Source organism: Trachurus trachurus, assembly GCF_905171665.1.
Source record: "Trachurus trachurus genome assembly, chromosome: 9".
NCBI classification, from domain to species: Eukaryota; Metazoa; Chordata; class Actinopteri; order Carangiformes; family Carangidae; genus Trachurus; species Trachurus trachurus.
Genome location: NC_139895.1, coordinates 774,462 through 791,853, shown reverse-complemented (window position 1 = coordinate 791,853; position 17,392 = coordinate 774,462). Strand labels below are relative to the sequence as shown.

At 43.3% G+C, this 17,392-nt stretch overlaps 2 protein-coding genes across 2 annotated transcripts in view; one reads left to right on the top strand and one right to left on the bottom strand.

Annotated features, from left to right (window-relative positions):
* Window positions 1-17,392, top strand: part of pomt1 (protein-O-mannosyltransferase 1) — a 187,590-nt gene that overhangs the window by 61,865 nt on the left and 108,333 nt on the right. The window lies entirely within an intron of this gene.
* LOC310991860 (uncharacterized protein) overlaps window positions 1-17,392 on the bottom strand; it is a gene marked incomplete at its 3' end in the record, with an annotated part of 138,445 nt that overhangs the window by 102,992 nt on the left and 18,061 nt on the right. The window contains exon 8 of the mRNA XM_083979791.1: window positions 17,140-17,313. Within this exon, the coding sequence (XP_083835917.1) occupies window positions 17,140-17,313 (174 nt within the window). The remainder of the gene's footprint in view (window positions 1-17,139; window positions 17,314-17,392) is intronic.

Genomic DNA, 17,392 nt, shown 5'->3' with positions numbered 1-17,392 from the left:
CTGCTGCGTCTCCGCTCCGCTGCAGCTGCTCCTGAAGCTGTCGACCACCTGGCTGACTCTGCTCCTCCTCCAGCGGGACACGCTCTCCTCCCAGAGGAGACGCAGCAGCGCCTCCTGCTGCAGACGCTCCTCCTGCAGGAGCAGCAGCAGCCGCGCCGCGCTGCGACGGTTAGCCAGCAGAGACTGGTTCAACACCTGAGGAGGAGGAGGAGGAGGAGGAGGAGGAGGAGGAGGAGGAGGAGGAGGAGGAGGAGGAGGAGGAGGGTTAGCTGTCAGCACTAAAAATGCATTTGGTGGACACAGCCCCTAATGTAGCCTATATGTAGGCTAATAACTAGCCTGTTATCACATCAACCGCCTCCGCCCATCAGTAGCCATGTTTCCATCCAAAGTGATTAAAATTACTGCGAAATGCACATTAAAGGGATAGTATCATTTTTTTTTAAAGTGTGGTTGTATGATCTCCAAATAGTCCCTAAGTACTTTAATTGCAGTAGAAGACTCTCTGCACTCCTCCCGTTAGCAACGCCAGCCCATAATAGCCCTGCCCAGAGATCTACAACATACAGTGTTGTGAACAGACCCAAAGAAACGGCCTATTTTCACGGCCTAAAAGAGGTTTTACCTGAAAAATAATACACAGTTCCATTGTTCACTATAATATAATTTTTTCCAGCCCTTCAAAGTGCAGGAAAAACACAGTTTTTATTTGGACCTAACCAACTTCTGATCGGCGGGCGCTAACCCTGGGCGGAGGGATACGTGAGTTGGTCATACAACCCCACTTTAAAAAAATGCTACTATCCCTTTAAAAGAAATTCTAATCCTGTGGGTTTCCATCTACGGACTTTGCACCCCCCCCCGTGCGCCCCCGGGACGGACTGACGGTCTGATTTGAACACATTAGTGCGATTTAGCGCATGTTTATTACCTTCATAACGCGACCTGTCCGTGTGTGTGTGTGTGTGTGAGAGAGACTTTATTAATGATAAACTCTGGATGCGCTGGTTGATCAGTTTGGTTTTTACTGAGGAGGAACTATGAAGAAGTGCAGTAACATCATTATGAAGGTGTGTGGGGGCTTTTATTTTGCCGTGGCGGTGCAGAAACCCTGATGTTGTCTTGTGAGTGAACTGCAACACGGGAGCAGATGGGGTGAAAGTGGCTACGTCCAGGGCTTGACGCTTAGCATTTTCCCAAGTAGCACGGGTGCTACTAAGTTGAAAAATCTAGTAGCACACAAATAATTTTAGTAGCACACAAATAATTTAAAATAATAACGTGATATGAGGTCAATGAGGAGGCATTTATAAGCAAAACAGTTCAATTCATAGCTTTTTAACAGGGATGCCAACGGGTCAGGACCAAAAAAGATCTTAGAGCGGTGACACTCACCATTAACATAATACATGTGCATTTAAATACATTATAATATCATGGAAAAGTCCATTTCCAGTAGTTCAAATCAAACAGCCCCAACCAAGTATTGAGTGCACATAGATGGACAACATTTCTATATTAAAAATGCTTTAAAGGAAAAAAGAAAAGAAAAAAGGTCCTTTGTAGTATTTACATTTTTGGGAATACTGAATTTCAGGTCTTCATTTAATGTTAGCCATAATTATTACTATTAAAATAAACTGAATGAATAAAGACATGGGATGTTTCATTCTGTGTGTGTGATGGATATATATTGTGTTAGTTTCAATGTTACCGTGGCCTTGTTGTGGGTCAGTAGTTGTGTTACCGTGGCCTTGTTGTGGGTCAGTGGTTGTGTTACCGTGGCCTTGTTGTGGGTCAGTAGTTGTGTTACCGTGGCCTTGTTGTGGGTCAGTGGTTGTGTTACCGTGGCCTTGTTGTGGGTCAGTGGTTGTGTTACCGTGGCCTTGTTGTGGGTCAGTGGTTGTGTTACCGTGGCTTTGTTGTGGACCAGCGTGTGGACGTGTGGCGGCAGCAGGAAGCCGATGTTCTCCAGCAGGAGGCGGTGTCTCTGCAGCACCGCTCGGATCTACAACAGAGAGGAGGACAGATGTTAGACCTGGTCCTGGTCCTGGTCCTGGTCCTGGTCCTGGTCCTGGTCCTGGTCCTGGTCCTGGACCTGGACCTGGTCCTGGTCCTGGTCCTGGTCCTGGTCCTGTCTCCATGGCGGCGACCGTCTCACCTGCTCTGTTCGCTGAGTCTCACATTCAGTCAGTTTGAGCTTCAGCTCCACGATTCTCGTCTTCTTCATCTTCACCTGCTGCTCCACCTGCTGCCAGAGGACACACACCTGCTGCTCTCACACACACACACACACACACACACACACACACACACAGACACACACACACACACACACACACAGACACACACACACACACACACACACACACACACAGAGACACACACACACAGAGACACACACATCCTTGTAAATCTATCTTTGTGAGGACATGTCATTGACATAATGTATTCACTAGCCCCTAACCCTAACCTTAACCATCCAAAACAAATGCCTAAACTTAACCATCACTCTGAACCTAATTATAACCTAAACTTAACCATCACTCTAATGCGGCGTTCACACCAGACGCGATAGACGCGAATATAATCGCGCCAGACGCTTCATTCGCGCCGCTTGGTCATTTTGGATCATTCGCGTCCATCGCCTCATTCGCGCTAGACGCTCCGCCCGTTAATTTGAAAACCGGTCTCAACCTGCTCTCTCCATGTCGATCGTGGCTGATATCACCACCGTTGCTGCACTGTAGCTACTTGCTGTACAAGTCTCAGAAACACTGGAAAACCACCGCCGTCGTGTCTGGGTTCACTGTGTGTGTGTGTGTGTGTGTGTGTGTGTGTGTGTGTGTGTGTGTGTGTGTGTGTGTGTGTGTGTGTGTGTGTGTGTGTGTGTGTGTGTGTGTGTGTGTTGTTGTCCACTCTGTGTAGAAGAGGCAGCGGTGCCACACAGCTCATATACAATTAGCTTCTCCTTCATGTTGTTCTGAGTGTAAACAACCGTACAGAGAAGTGACGTCGTCGGCTTGAACTCGTTGCTGATTGGAGCGATGCCGCCTGAAAAGTTCAATATTTTCAACTTCATTCGCGCCGCTCCAGACGCTCCAGACGCACCGCTTCATTCGCGCCGCGTCTCATCGCTCCAGACGCTCCATTCGCGCCGCCTCCGCCTGCATCGCGTGTCATCGCGCCATTTACATTGATTTTCAATGTAGAGTTGCCGCTCCATTCACGTCTATCGCGTCCGGTGTGAACGCCGCTTAAACCTAATTTAAACCTAATTATAACCTAAACTTAACCATTACTCTAAACCTAATTTAAATCTAATTATAACCTAATTATAACCTAAACTGAACCATCACTCTTAACCTAATTTAAATCTAATTATAACCTAAGCTTAACCATTACTCTAAACCTAATTTTAACCTAATTTTAACCTAATTATAACCTAAACTGAACCATCACTCTTAACCTAATTTAAATCTAATTATAACCTAAGCTTAACCATTACTCTAAACCTAATTTTAACCTAATTTTAACCTAAACTGAACCATCACTCTTAACCTAATTTAAATCTAATTATAACCTAAGCTTAACCATTACTCTAAACCTAATTTAAACCTAATTATAACCTAAACTTAACCATTACTCTAAACCTAATTATAACCTAAATTTAACCATTACTCTAAACCTAATTATAACCTAAGCTTAACCATTACTCTAAACCTAATTATAACCTAATTATAACCTAAACTTAACCGTTACTCTAAACCTAATTTAAACCTAATTATAACCTAAACTTAACCATTACTCTAAACCTAATTTAAACCTAATTATAACCTAAACTTAACCATTACTCTAAACCTAATTTAAACCTAATTATAACCTAAACTTAACCATTACTCTAAACCTAATTTAAACCTAATTATAACCTAAATTTAACCATTACTCTAAACCTAATTTAAACCTAATTATAACCTAAACTTAACCATTACTCTAAACCTCATTTAAACCTAATTATAACCTAAACTTAACCATTACTCTAAACCTCATTTAAACCTAATTATAATCTAACGTCTTAACCCTCAAACAGCCCTTGGGAAAAGTGAGGACCAGCTAAAATGTCCTCACTTCCCAAAAATGTCCTCAGTCTGTTGGTTAAAAACTCGTTCCGGTCCTCACAACGTAGCATGTACAAGAACACACACACACACACAGTGAGTGAGGGTGCTGGTCCAGATGTGCTGCTCCTACCTCATAGATATATATATACTGACTAGACGGCGCCTTCTGCTTCTCAGCGTACGTCAACATGGCGGCCATCTTGGTGAGGGGTTTCTGACCATAGACATATAAACGTCTGACCAGCAGTCAGACCAGTCAGACCCTGTACAACACATTTCACTGTATTTATGCATGTGGGTGTGTGTCTGAGTATCTAAGTCTATGTTTAATAGAAAAAAATATAAATGTTTTTTTGTTGTTGTATCATAAATATGAATCTGACATATATAATAAACCAAATGGCTTGAGAATGGGTTGAATATTCAGTGAGTTGTGGTGATGTTAATGGTTGATAGACCTCTGATGAAGGAAGTAGACACGGCTTCCCCCTCACCAAGATGGCCGCCGTGTTGATGTATCATTCCAATGGACAGCAGCTTCTCTGTATCTCTCTATCTCCTACCTGCAGACTGAGGTGGTCCAGATGTTCCATCCTGTCCCTCAGTGTGTCCAGGCTAAGCTCCGCCCCCTGGAGACAGGACAGCACCTGTCCACACACACCCCTCACCTGGGCCTCGCACACCTGAGGACACACACACACACACACACACACACACACACACACACACACACACACACACACACACACACACACACACACACACACAGGGATGTTACTGCAGCGTGTGTGTGTATCAGTGTGTGTCACCAGGTGTGTATCAGTGTGTGTGTGTGTATCAGTGTGTATCAGTGTGTGTGTTGTATCAGTGTGTTACCAGGTGTGTATCAGTGTGTATCAGTGTGTGTGTATCAGTGTGTGTGTGTATCAGTGTGTGTGTTGTATCAGTGTGTGTCACCAGGTGTGTGTCAGTGTGTGTGTCAGTGTGTGTGTGTTACCTGAGCCAGTGTGGTCAGCTCTGCGTCCAGTCGTCTCAGTTCGTCCTCGTGTGTGTGACGCTTCTTCTCCGTCAGTCGCTGGATGATGTCAGAGCTGGGACGATCCACCACTGAGAGAGAGAGAGGGAGGGAGGGAGGGCTGTGATTGGTCGACTGACAGAGAGAGAGGGCTGTGATTGGTCGACAGACAGAGAGGGAGAGAGGGCTGTGATTGGTCGACTGACAGAGAGAGAGGGCTGTGATTGGTCGACAGACTGACAGAGAGAGAGGGCTGTGATTGGTCGACAGACAGAGAGGGAGAGAGGGCTGTGATTGGTCGACTGACAGAGAGAGAGGGCTGTGATTGGTCGACTGACAGAGAGAGAGGGCTGTGATTGGTCGTGTTGATACGAACCCACTGTGTCAGGAAGTCTGATGACATCATCAACCTCCTCCTCTTCATCATCATCATCATCACCACCAGCCTCCTGCCGCCCCCTGTTGGACAACACACACACACACCTGAGACACACACACACACACACCACACTGCAGCGTGTCTGTCAGGGTTAAGACGTTAGGTTATAATTAGGGTTATATTAGGTTTAGAGTAACGGTTAAGTTTAGGTTATAATTAGGGTTATATTAGGTTTAGAGTAACGGTTAAGTTTAGGTTATAATTAGGGTTATATTAGGTTTAGAGTAACGGTTAAGTTTAGGTTATAATTAGGGTTATATTAGGTTTAGAGTAACGGTTAAGTTTAGGCATTTGTTTTGGATGGTTAAAGCAGAAGTCAGGTGAATGTTTGTGTTAATCTAAGTCTTAAATAGTTGTATCTTCCGACAGCAATCACTTCTATAGAGTGTTTGGTCTGAAACACGGGTCTGTCAGTCACTCTGCTCTGCTCTGAGCCCAGGAGAAAACTTTCCTTGTATCCTACAACCTTTATCCAATGAGGAGAGAGAACGGCATGTGTGCCTGTATCAACCAAGCTTCTCAACAGCAGGAAATGATTGTGATGTTTCTGTATATGTATACGAACATAGGCTAAGTGTATATGGAAATGAATGTATTATGAGTCAAACTATGGACATATGTGAGTGAATGGATTACAGTTTTTCTCGATTGCTAAGACACATTTCTCGAAAGCTTCTCTCATTTTCTCTAAACTGTGAACACAAACCCCAATTTTCAAGCTACATTCACAAAACCTCAGACTCTTCTTGCAAAACCAAACTTTCACCTCAAAACAGTTCAATCTGTGCCCAAAACTGAACTCTGTTGTCAAATCGTGCCCCGAGTCAATCAAAATTAAAAACACTACTGAGCAGCCACTAAATACTACATAGAAAAATAGAAAACACAATGCTCAGCACATGAAGCTGTAGAAATAAATGTTTATCGTTCACTGTAGCTAAATGCATGTTGCAAAACAAAAAACCTGTGCATTTACACTGTAGCACTTCTCTCCTTCCCTTTCTTTCACCCTCCTCCCTCCCTCTCCACATCCATTTCACATCCATCCATTTCATCCCTTTTCCTTCCTTCTTATTTTTTCTTCCCAGTTCATCCCTCCCTCCCTCATCCTTTCTTCCTTCACCCTGTCGTCTCTCATCTTCTCCTCTTGCAAAACAAAAAACCTGTGCATTTAGCACTTGTACATAGTACTGTAAAAAAAAGAAAAAAGAAAAAAAAGAAGTACAAAAACCAGAAATCTTGTGCATTTACACGTAGCACTTGTACAGTACAAAGACAAACAGAAATCTTGTGCATTTAGCACTTGTATGCAGTAGTAGGCCTATGTAAAAATAAAGTACAAAAGTATAGAAATGAGAAGTGCATAACTCAGCCACAGCATCATTTCTCTGTACTGGATCAGGCCACAGGACTTCATCCTGAACTAGCTTACAGTATATGTGCCCTCACATCATTGGACACAAGTGTTATCAATTTTGAGTTGTTGTGTTCAACAGGTGAAACTTGTGCTTTACTTGTGTTTGACTTTTGCCACCTGTGCTCAGCATTTTGCAACACAGCTGCATCACAATGAAAATGTGTTGGTAAGATGTGTCTAAACAGGTGAAAAGTGCTGATGGTTTTGCCAAAAGAGTGACTGATTCAATCAGTGGGTTCAGGCAACTGAGAATTTGGTTCAGACAACAGGGTTTAGTGTTTTAGCAACTGAGAAAAACTGTAATGTATGCTTGAGGTTATGTGATGCTGATATGAATGTATATTTATGATTACAGTTAGAGTAGCGGTGTGGATGCATGTGAACGACGTTCACGTCAGCTTGCTGCATGTGCAGGATTGTCCAGTGGTCTGTTTTACTCCACCAGTCTTTTAACTTGATGTTCTTTTTGTACTGTAGAGTGTGTTTTTTATGTATGCAACATGTTCCCTGTCTCCGCAACTAATTTCTCCCTGGTGGAGACTAGGGCTGTCAATCTTCCCCCCAAATCAGGTTCGAATTTCTAACCCATCTTATGTTAAATATTCGACTAACATTCGAATTTTTAATATGTTTTTTTTTTTAACCTCATTATAGAGGTGGGGGGGGGGGGGGGGGGGGGCAGCGATGACGGTGGGACAACGACACAGCAGAACGCAGAACAATCCTGCATAGGAGCTGTCCATGGTTACTTAACCAAAAGTCTCTTGAAGTGTTAAACAAAGAGAACTATGGACTGTGGAAGTTTGAATAGCAAGAATACAGTTATCTTGACGTGAACCATATGTTGCGGTATATATATATATATATAAAAAAAAAAAGGATAGTTGATTCGGTGGAAACCCGGCTTCAGAGGCGGGGGCGGCGTCCCCCCACTCCCCCCTCCACGCGGGGGCTGCAGGGAGGGCACAGAGTAGTGGTGCAACAGATCACAGCTGATCCGTGATCAGCACACAAGTGGTCCGCGGATCTATCGATTAAAAAAAAAAATGTGTGCGTGTAGTGTGGGGACACATACGCCACCGTGGCAGCCGAATGAACGGGCAATTTAAAAAACTCTGCACGTATATTTGAAGCTGCAGCTTTACCTTGTGCACAACAACAACAACTGCATTTTGTTTTATCAACATGTGTACTACTCTGAACGCCGCGACGCACAACGGTAATTTGCCTCGTTAACGTTCGAACGTCAGTTTCCACCTTCGAATGTTCTCATTTTGACTAACATTCGAATTGTATTCGAATAGCGAAGTTCGTTCTGACAGCCCTAGTGGAGACCAATAAACTAACCTAACCTAAAGGGGCAGTCCTCTCTGTGTGTGCAGCCAAGGGATGCGCGTGAATGTGGTGACGTAGGGACGAGGACTGTTATGGTGCGTTCAGGGCAACTCGTAACTCGTGTTTTTCCGACCTGTGAAGTCGTACCAGTTCGATCTGGTACGAGTTCACGGGTCAGAAGTTACGAGTGGCCGTTATAGTGACTTTCACAGGTAAAACAGGTCGGAAAAACACGAGTGGGTTGCCTGGAACGCTACAAAGTCGTAAGTTGTGACTTGAAGCTGTAATTTACGGTTTCAAAAGCCTGCCTGGAACGCAGCATTAGCCAAAACCACCAGATCGCTTACTTCTGCTTTAAAGGGACAACGAGGAGTTTCTATTTGGTTATAAAAAGTCTGATATTAATGTGGATGAATCTCCGTTACCACTTGTTAATGGTCCATTCTAGATAAATCTATGGTTTTGTCTCTATGGTTATTTTATTATTATTAGTGGTGGTGGAAATGCTGGGCGAGCCGACCAGCGTTTCTTTACTTTCGGTTTCCGCCGTATTGCCGTTTATGGTCGGGACTACGACGGTAACTGAACCTCTTTCAACCTCTGACTTTAATTCTTGATGAATGAAAACATGAGTCTGTCTTGCACCGGTCAAAGAATTTCACGGTGCGGAGGCTCATAAATGTAGTGAGGAAACACTTCGCTTTTACAAAACTCCTGGTTGTCCCTTTAAGGTTACTCGGGAATACATTATGTCAATGACATGTCCTCACAAAGATAGATTTACAAGGATGTGTGTGTGTGTGTGTGTGTGTGTGTGTGTGTGTGTGTGTGTGTGTGTGTGTGTGTGTGTGTGTGTGTGTGTGTGTGTGTGTGTGTGTGTGTGTGTGTGTGTGTGTGTGTGTGTGTACCTGCTGCAGTGTGTGTGTGTGTTGCTGTCCTCAGCAGACAGACAGTCTGTCCTGGTGTCTCTGCGTCCAGCCAGCAGACACCTGGACAGCTGCACCTGGAACACAGACACAGACAGAGAGGAATCCAACTCACTCTAGTAATGTACCAGATTACTTTTAGTTACTTATGGATCATTACTTCAACACCAAACATGTCACTCAGCCAATAGCCATCCACCTAGATTACATCACTGCAAACAGGAAGTCAAACACACTGAGCATCTGCTGAATTTCACAATAAAACCCAGTAGATAAACTCTGACATGTTATTCATATTATACATGTTATTCTCACTTCACACACAGCTGTTGACCTGTGACCTCTGACCTCCAGATGTTCACATGGAGCCAGATGTTCAGACCTGCAGCTGCTGATCTGACAACTATTACACAAACTTCTTCTCCATTTTACACTCTGTTGTTTTTCTCTTCTATATTTATTCTTGTGTATTTCCACCTTGTTCACTGATACCAGCTGTAGCCTTCATGACTACTCACTGTGCAGCGTCTTGACCAAACTACAGGTTTCTACTTTCATAGTTTTGTACACAACAGTACATATCTTTGTTTCTTCTATATATTCATACTCTTGTACATAGTAAATCCTTTATATTTTAATGATTCTTTATTTCTTTAGCATCCTGTCCTCTCTGCTACTGCTACAAGAGGATTCTCCACATGCTGGTCTGGATCATAAACAGTCTCAGTTCAGACTGAATGAAACTGCTCCATGAACAGCTCAGTCAGAATAAACAGGCAGTTTGTCTCAAAGATCTTTACATCCCATCATAGCAACATCCTCTGTCCTTTGACCCTCACATCCACTGAGGATAAACTCCATGGAAAACCCTTTAAACAGGGACATACAGGTGGAAATACAGGTGGAATAAACCTTTACTGACACTGATCCACAGTAAAATGACATCATGTAAACGGTGAAACTGAATGTTGTCTGGTCCTGGTCCTGGTCCTGGTCCTGGTCCTGGTTCTGGTCCTGGTCCTGGTTCTGGGACCGGACCAGACCACTTGACCAGATGCTCTTTAATAAATCTTAACATTACTTCTGTGGATTAAATGCATTTTAATTCTGTCCTCCTCCTCCTGACTGAAGCTACTGTGTGATATTATTGTATATATTAATATTGTGATATATAATAGTTGTACCATGTTGTGTTGTGTTTAGTTCTTGTCTCATGTTGTTGTAGTGTGAACTGCTGCAGATGGAGATGAGCTTTACAGATAAATCTGGTGTTTACATCCTTACAGCCTATTGTATGTTCATGAATACGCAGAGTCCCGTTACTAATAAACTAATACATGAAATGAACCAGATCAGTTAAAACCTGACTCGGTCTCCATGGAAACCCAGCTGGTGTGTTGTGTCGTAAAGTGTCTCTGCTCTACCGTTTGATTTTTAAATGTAATCCCTGTTTTTAATCAATCAATTTAATCAAATACACGGTAATCTGATGTTTCTGTTCCGTACAGTAACGGATTACAGTTACTTTTCTGTATCCTGATTAATTACATAGCGTCGTTACATGTTAACGTTACATGTAATCCGTTACTCCCCTCCCCAGTAAGTTAGTCCGTTAACTTACTCACCTGGGCATCGAACAGCTGCCGGTACACCTGTCCGCTCGGCACCGCTCTGCTCTCACACATCCCGGCCCCGGTTCGAGTCCCGTTCGTTCCTGTCGGTGTCAACCAGCTCCACTCTCCGTTAAACCGTCCGTTAATCCTCCGTTAAACCGTCTATTAACTCTCCGTTACCCTCCGTTAAACTCAGTTAAACTCTCCTACGTTAAACCGTCCGTTAAATCTCCGTTAAACTCAGTTAAACTCACCGTTAAACCGACCGTTAAACCCTCCTTTAAACTCAGTTAAACTCTCCTACGTTAAACCGTCCGTTAAACCGTCCGTTATCTCTCGACTGTTGACTCTCCGTTAAACTCAGTTAAACTCCGTTAAACCGACCGTTACCGTCCGTTAACTCTGTGTTAAACCGTCCGTTAAACCCTCCTTTAAACTCCGTTAAACTTACCGTTAACTCTACGTTAAACTCTGTTAAACCGTCCGTTAAACCCTCCGTTAAACTCCGTTAAACCGTCTGTTGACTCTCCGTTAAACCCTCCGTTAAACTCCGTTAAACCGTCGGTTGACCCTCCGTTAAACTCCGTTAAACCGTCCGGTAAATCTCCGTTAAACTCAGTTCAACTCACCGTTAAACCGACCGTTAAACCCTCCTTTAAACTCCGTTAAACTCCGTTAAACTCCGTTAAACCGTCGGTAGCTCCGTGATCTGCTCTGTGTTTCCAGACTGTTTTAACGTTTGTCCGTCGCCATGACAACAGAGGCTCTGGTGCGTTCACGGGCAGCGGAGAGAATAGGAGAAAGGGACTCCGGTAGAGAAAACAAACTGAGCCGGTACAGTTACTACGTAGTTGAATGAATGAATGAATGAATGAATGAATGAATGAATGAATGAATGAATGAATGAATGAATGGATGAATGAATGAATGAATGAATGAATGAATGAATGAATTTTAGTTTAGATTAGTTACCTTTATTTAAACTCGTTAGTAGGGGAGACCGGGGTTGGTTGGCACACTTTTCACTCTTTGCCATAGCACTCTGGCATCATTTATGTGAGAATATTCAAACCAGCATTAAATGAAAGGTTAAGGTGTCAGCTTTAACTAAAACACATTTCAATGTCCACAGTTACATTCTAAAATCAATTTATTTATGAATAAAATCATACTGCGCACTTGTGCCAACCAGCCCCGACACGGGGTTGGTTGGCACACTTCATGGGGTTGGTTGGCACAATGTAAAAATGAATGGATGAAGCAACCAATATAATAATAAATTGGAAATTGAATTCTAATATATTCAAATTTAAGAAGATAGCATGTATATGCATGCAAATATTTGCATGTATAACACTAAAACGGGGCATTTAAGGCCACGAACAAGATAACACGTACACAGAACATCAAACAGTAAATGATTTGAGCTTTTTTTTTTTTTTTAAAGAGAAAATATTCAATGAAGATAGAATTTATTCTTAAATATAGCATATCACCTCTTTGTATTTTTATTTATTTCCGTCTCACTGTGTTTTAGATTTGCTGTGTGGGGTGGATGCAGATTATTTACATTTGGCCCTATATAAAATCACTAGAATTACAGTATTGGCATATGTCGGCTTTGTGGCCCATTTCACTGCATAAGTCATATGCCCATTTCTTGCACTCAGTGCACTGAATTGTATGAAATTATGTTTAATCACATTTAATATATGTATACTGCATTTTGGGGTTGGTTTGTGTGTGCCAACCAACCCCGACATGAGTGTGCCAACCAACCCCAACCAAAACAAACCCACTTTTGTGAATATATGATGTTGCCCAGGTAACATCACTCATCAAAGACTTTCAAGTTTCATATCAAATTGAAGCTGACTCCTATCTCTACAAACTGGAAGTGACACATTTACAATATCTTTATCCAAAGCAATTTTATACACTTTAAGTGCGGGGGGCAATTTTTTACTTTTGGTACTAAAAAACTGATATTTTGCCCTCAGCAAAAAAGTGAGTCATTTTCAGATGTTTTAACAAACTAGATAAGTGCAGCTCAAAAAGATGATCATTTTGATGTCACATTTGTGAGTCTGTGACCAACAGGAGGCCAGAAAACAGGGGTGTGCCAACCAACCCCGGTCTCCCCTACACTGAGGTAAGCCTCATTTACAGTGCAGACGAGAGTACAGAGCAAAACAAACAAAACAGAACAGATATACACAATAAAATACAGTAAAGGACAGTAGACATCAGAGGAAACAATTACAAATGGAAGACAGGGAATTATTAATTATAATTAATAAATCCCTGTCTTCCATTTGTAATTGTTTTTTGAAGTGATTGAATGGGACAAATGAGTTTAACTTAAGAGTTAGTTGTAGATGATTTCAGATGTGTGGGGAATAAGCTGAGAAGGCAAAATGAATGAATGAAAATGTATTTATTTCGGTCAGGTCATTCAAAGTTAAAAGTCCAACCCTAACCCTAACCCAACTGCTGAATTTTTTCCCCCCTCCTCTATCTAATGAAAGCCCCTTGCGCACGGCCAATCAAATCCCAAACAATCCATGAACCAATCAATGATCATTAATAAACAAAAATGAAACAGCAGTTAGGTAATAATTATAGAAATATATAATAAAAAACAATCAGTCTCAGTCAAGATACATTTAAATCTACAAACTTCATGAACTCAGCGTCATGGTAACAGATAAAATCATTGTCTGGTAGGATTAGTAGCTGATGGTTTTTGTGCTGCTCTACATCAGCAGGAAATGTCCATCACATATAAAACTGATTCACATTGTTTTATTTGATTCAGTGAAAACACAAAGAAAAATAAATCACACGTAATTCATTCTATTCAGCGTCTCTACAACATGATGTGTGTTTCCAGTTGTGTTTCTTGTTGTGTGTGTTTAGCTGTGAGCAGCTCACAAACAGCCTGTAAAGTTGAACATGAACAGTGAATGTGTTTAAAATGTGTTTTTCTCCTCAGTGACGCTGGCGGCTCAGAGACTTTTAGCTTGGTGATATTAGGCCTCGTCCTTCATCAGCAGCTGAGTAAAAGTCACCGTGGTTTTTGTCCTGTAATAATCGACGCTTCCATCTTTAAAGGAAGAGGAAGAAGTTTACAAGAATCACTGAGAAGAGTTTAAAACATCAACTGATTTAATCCATGAATGTGAAAACGTGAGTGAGAGACAGAGACAGAGACAGACATGTAGAGACTGAACTGTCTGTTCAACAGTGAGAAGGTTTCTGTGACAGGAGGAGACTCTGCTTCACTCAACACAGACTCACTGAGGAACCAGACCTGGACCAGTCCAGTCTAAACCCAGGATAGAGAGGTTGAGTGAAGGTGGTGTTGAAGGTGTAGAGGTGGATCAGTGAGTCAGAGGAGACTCTGTAGAAGGACAGAGAGCCAGCAGGACAGTCCACATACACTGCTACTCTGTAAGAGAACAAGGAGGAGGAGGAGGAGGAGGAGGAGGAGGAGGAGGAGGAGGAGGAGGAGGAGGTGATATGTGTCCGTCTGTCATTGTGCCTGACAGTGTGACCACCACCCCAGCACTCCAGACACCAGGACTGATCGTTCCCTCCAAACCAACAGTCTGTACTGTCTCCTTTCCTTCTGATTCCTCTGTAACTCACTGATATAGAAACGTTTCCTCTCCACTCGACCTCCCAGTAGCAGCGACCAGTCAGACCAGTTGAACACAGCAGCTGAGGATAGAAGTCAAATCTGTCTGGATGATCAGGATATGACTGATCCTCCTCCACATGTGTTGCCTTCCTGTTGTTGTCAGACAGTTTGATGTTTGTGTTCACTGTGTTTGTGTCGATTGTGAGTGGACAGGAATCTGATGGAGAGAACAAGACACAGCTGCAGTTATTGATCATTGATCAGTTATTGACAGTTTGATGAAGACTCATGAGGTCAGTGATGTGACAGTGTGAAGATGGTTGAATGTGCTGCTCAAAGTAAAAACACACTTACACTTCCTCAGACCTGGTGTCAACCATGGGACTCCAGCAGGCTGCACCCTGAAAGGAGGAGGGGGGTCAGAGCAGCACCTTCTCTGTCAGCATGCACACATGGACATTACATGGCTCTCACACACACACTGTTTTATCACTGTGTTCACATGGAGGCTGGTATGTCTGGATGAACACTGAGCACAGAGAAGAAGGAGCTGGAGTCTTTATCTAGTGATGATACAGAGCAGGAGGAGACCAGGAGGAAACACTTCATCATGTCTTTTCTCCATGTCATGTCACTGCAGTGTGAGACACACACTTTCACTCTCTGACTCTCAAGCTGCACAAACACACGTCACAGCAAAGAAGATGAAGACACAACAGGTGGAGCTCACCAGCCCAGATATCCCACAATGCACCAGGAAAGGCACAGGTGAAGACACGTTTGTTAGAGCTCAGTGAAACAGAGAGTTTAGTGAGAAACACTGAGTGTGAACACAACTTGTGTTTGTTTGAAGAAAACTCCCCAGGAAGCTGAAGAATGAGGCTGTGAGCAGGTTTACAGCGGTCCTCGTCACGTAATGAGCGCTCATCTTCTCTCCCGGTGTAAATCCTACGTCAATATTTTGGACCCGATGGGGCTGGACTCACGGGCATTTTGTTTTGTTTTTTTTAATTCTCCGCCGGACGGTTGTAGAGAGGAAAAACACAGAATATACAATATATGTCCAAAAGACTTTGTCCCGTCGTCACGACGTGAGTGAGGATCGGATGGTGGCTCAGGTTTAATGATGAGGAACTGTCACTGTCAGCAGCTGCTCCAAACAGACACGTTACAAACGTTATTGTGAAGGGACAGATTAGATGTTGATTTCGTTAACAGTGACTTTGCACCCGAACAGGGGCGGGGTTATGGGATGGCTACTTGGGCTCAAGCCCCGGATGTTTTACAGTAGGGGCAAAAAAAAATCATTACATTACATCAAATAATGGCCTGTATTCAATCATTACACAAACAAAAAAAAGGCCGGCCCTAAATACAAGAAAAACAAACAAACAAACAAAAAAAACTCATGTGTGGACGTCTGTGAAGACTGACAGGAGTGAAGCTGCCTCGTCCTCTGCTTCAGAGAGGGACAGCTTTCCACTGTCGGGCCTGGGTCTCTGCTCTGCGTCCGGAGCATGGATATATTATAGATTCATGGACCGAAGACGGACCGCAGCGCGCGACTAAAAATGCAACTTGAATGGAATTGAAGCGATACAGCGTAACAGAGACAGAGACTCAGGTCCGACAGCGCAGCGAGGAGAAAAGCACGTGAAGAAGATGAAGATGAGCTAATGAACGATGAGCTTGGTCGCTATGTGTAAAAATAAAAGGAGGGATTTAGAAATAAAGGCTTCCCTCAGATAAAAGCCTGCCTCCTATAAAGGCCGTTGGTCATAGCCTACATCACACTGAGCTGTCAGATGCAGCCTGACTCCACTATGACAGGTGCCAGGCTGCTGTATGGAGCCAGGCTGCTGTATGGAGCCAGGCTGCTGCATATCACATAGATCTATGCATTATATGAGATACAGTAGTACTCACAAAAAGTTAGGGATGTTTGGCTTTTGGGTTAAATTTCAGAATGCACCTAAAATGCACTATAACCTTTACAGGTGAATTTAATTTAAGACACTGAAGTCATCATGAGGAGAAACTCCTGATCCCAGTAGTTCATCACTGTGACTGATGAAAGCTGCACAGCTCATGTTTGAAACACTCAGAGATTTTGGCTTCAGTATAAACTGTGTTGGGACGAGTCAGACTGAGACAGAGGACGTCAGTGGAGTGGGCGGAGCTTCACTGTGGCCTACACCACCTCTGGATATGGTCTCAGTGATCAGATCTGATGTTATCAATGCATCAATCACCTGAGACAGATGTTAATACCAGGTGTGACCAGGTGTGAACGGGGCCATAGAAAATGTTCCAGCTCCTCCTCCTCTATCAGACAGTGTGTGTGGCTGCAGCAGCCTCTCCATACCTGAGAGAGTCCAGTCTCCAGTCTGGATCTTTCAGTCCAGCAGACAGCAGCTTCACTCCTGAGGCTCCTGGATGGTTGTAGCTCAGGTCCAGCTCTCTCAGATGGGAGGGGTTGGAGCTCAGAGCTGAGGCCAGAGAAGCACAGCCTTCCTCTGTGACCAGACATCCTGACAGACTGAACACACACAACAACACACAGGAACCCTCTGTCAACACCTGGAGGTGTGTTCAAGTGGCATCAGATAAACAGCTGGATGGATCCTCACCTGAGAGTCTCCAGTCTACAGTGTGGACTCTCCAGTCCACCAGACAGCAACTTCACTCCTGAGTCCTTCAGGTTGTTGTTACTCAGGTCCAGGTGTCTCAGACTAGAGGAGTGGGAGCTGAGGACTGAGGACAGAGCTTCACAGCTTCTCTCTGAGAGGTTACAGCTGCTCAGTCTGAAGAGATGATCATGAGGAATTAAAGAAGAAATTTATTTTCTGTGTTGAAAAGACAGAAGTGTTTTTATACAATGAT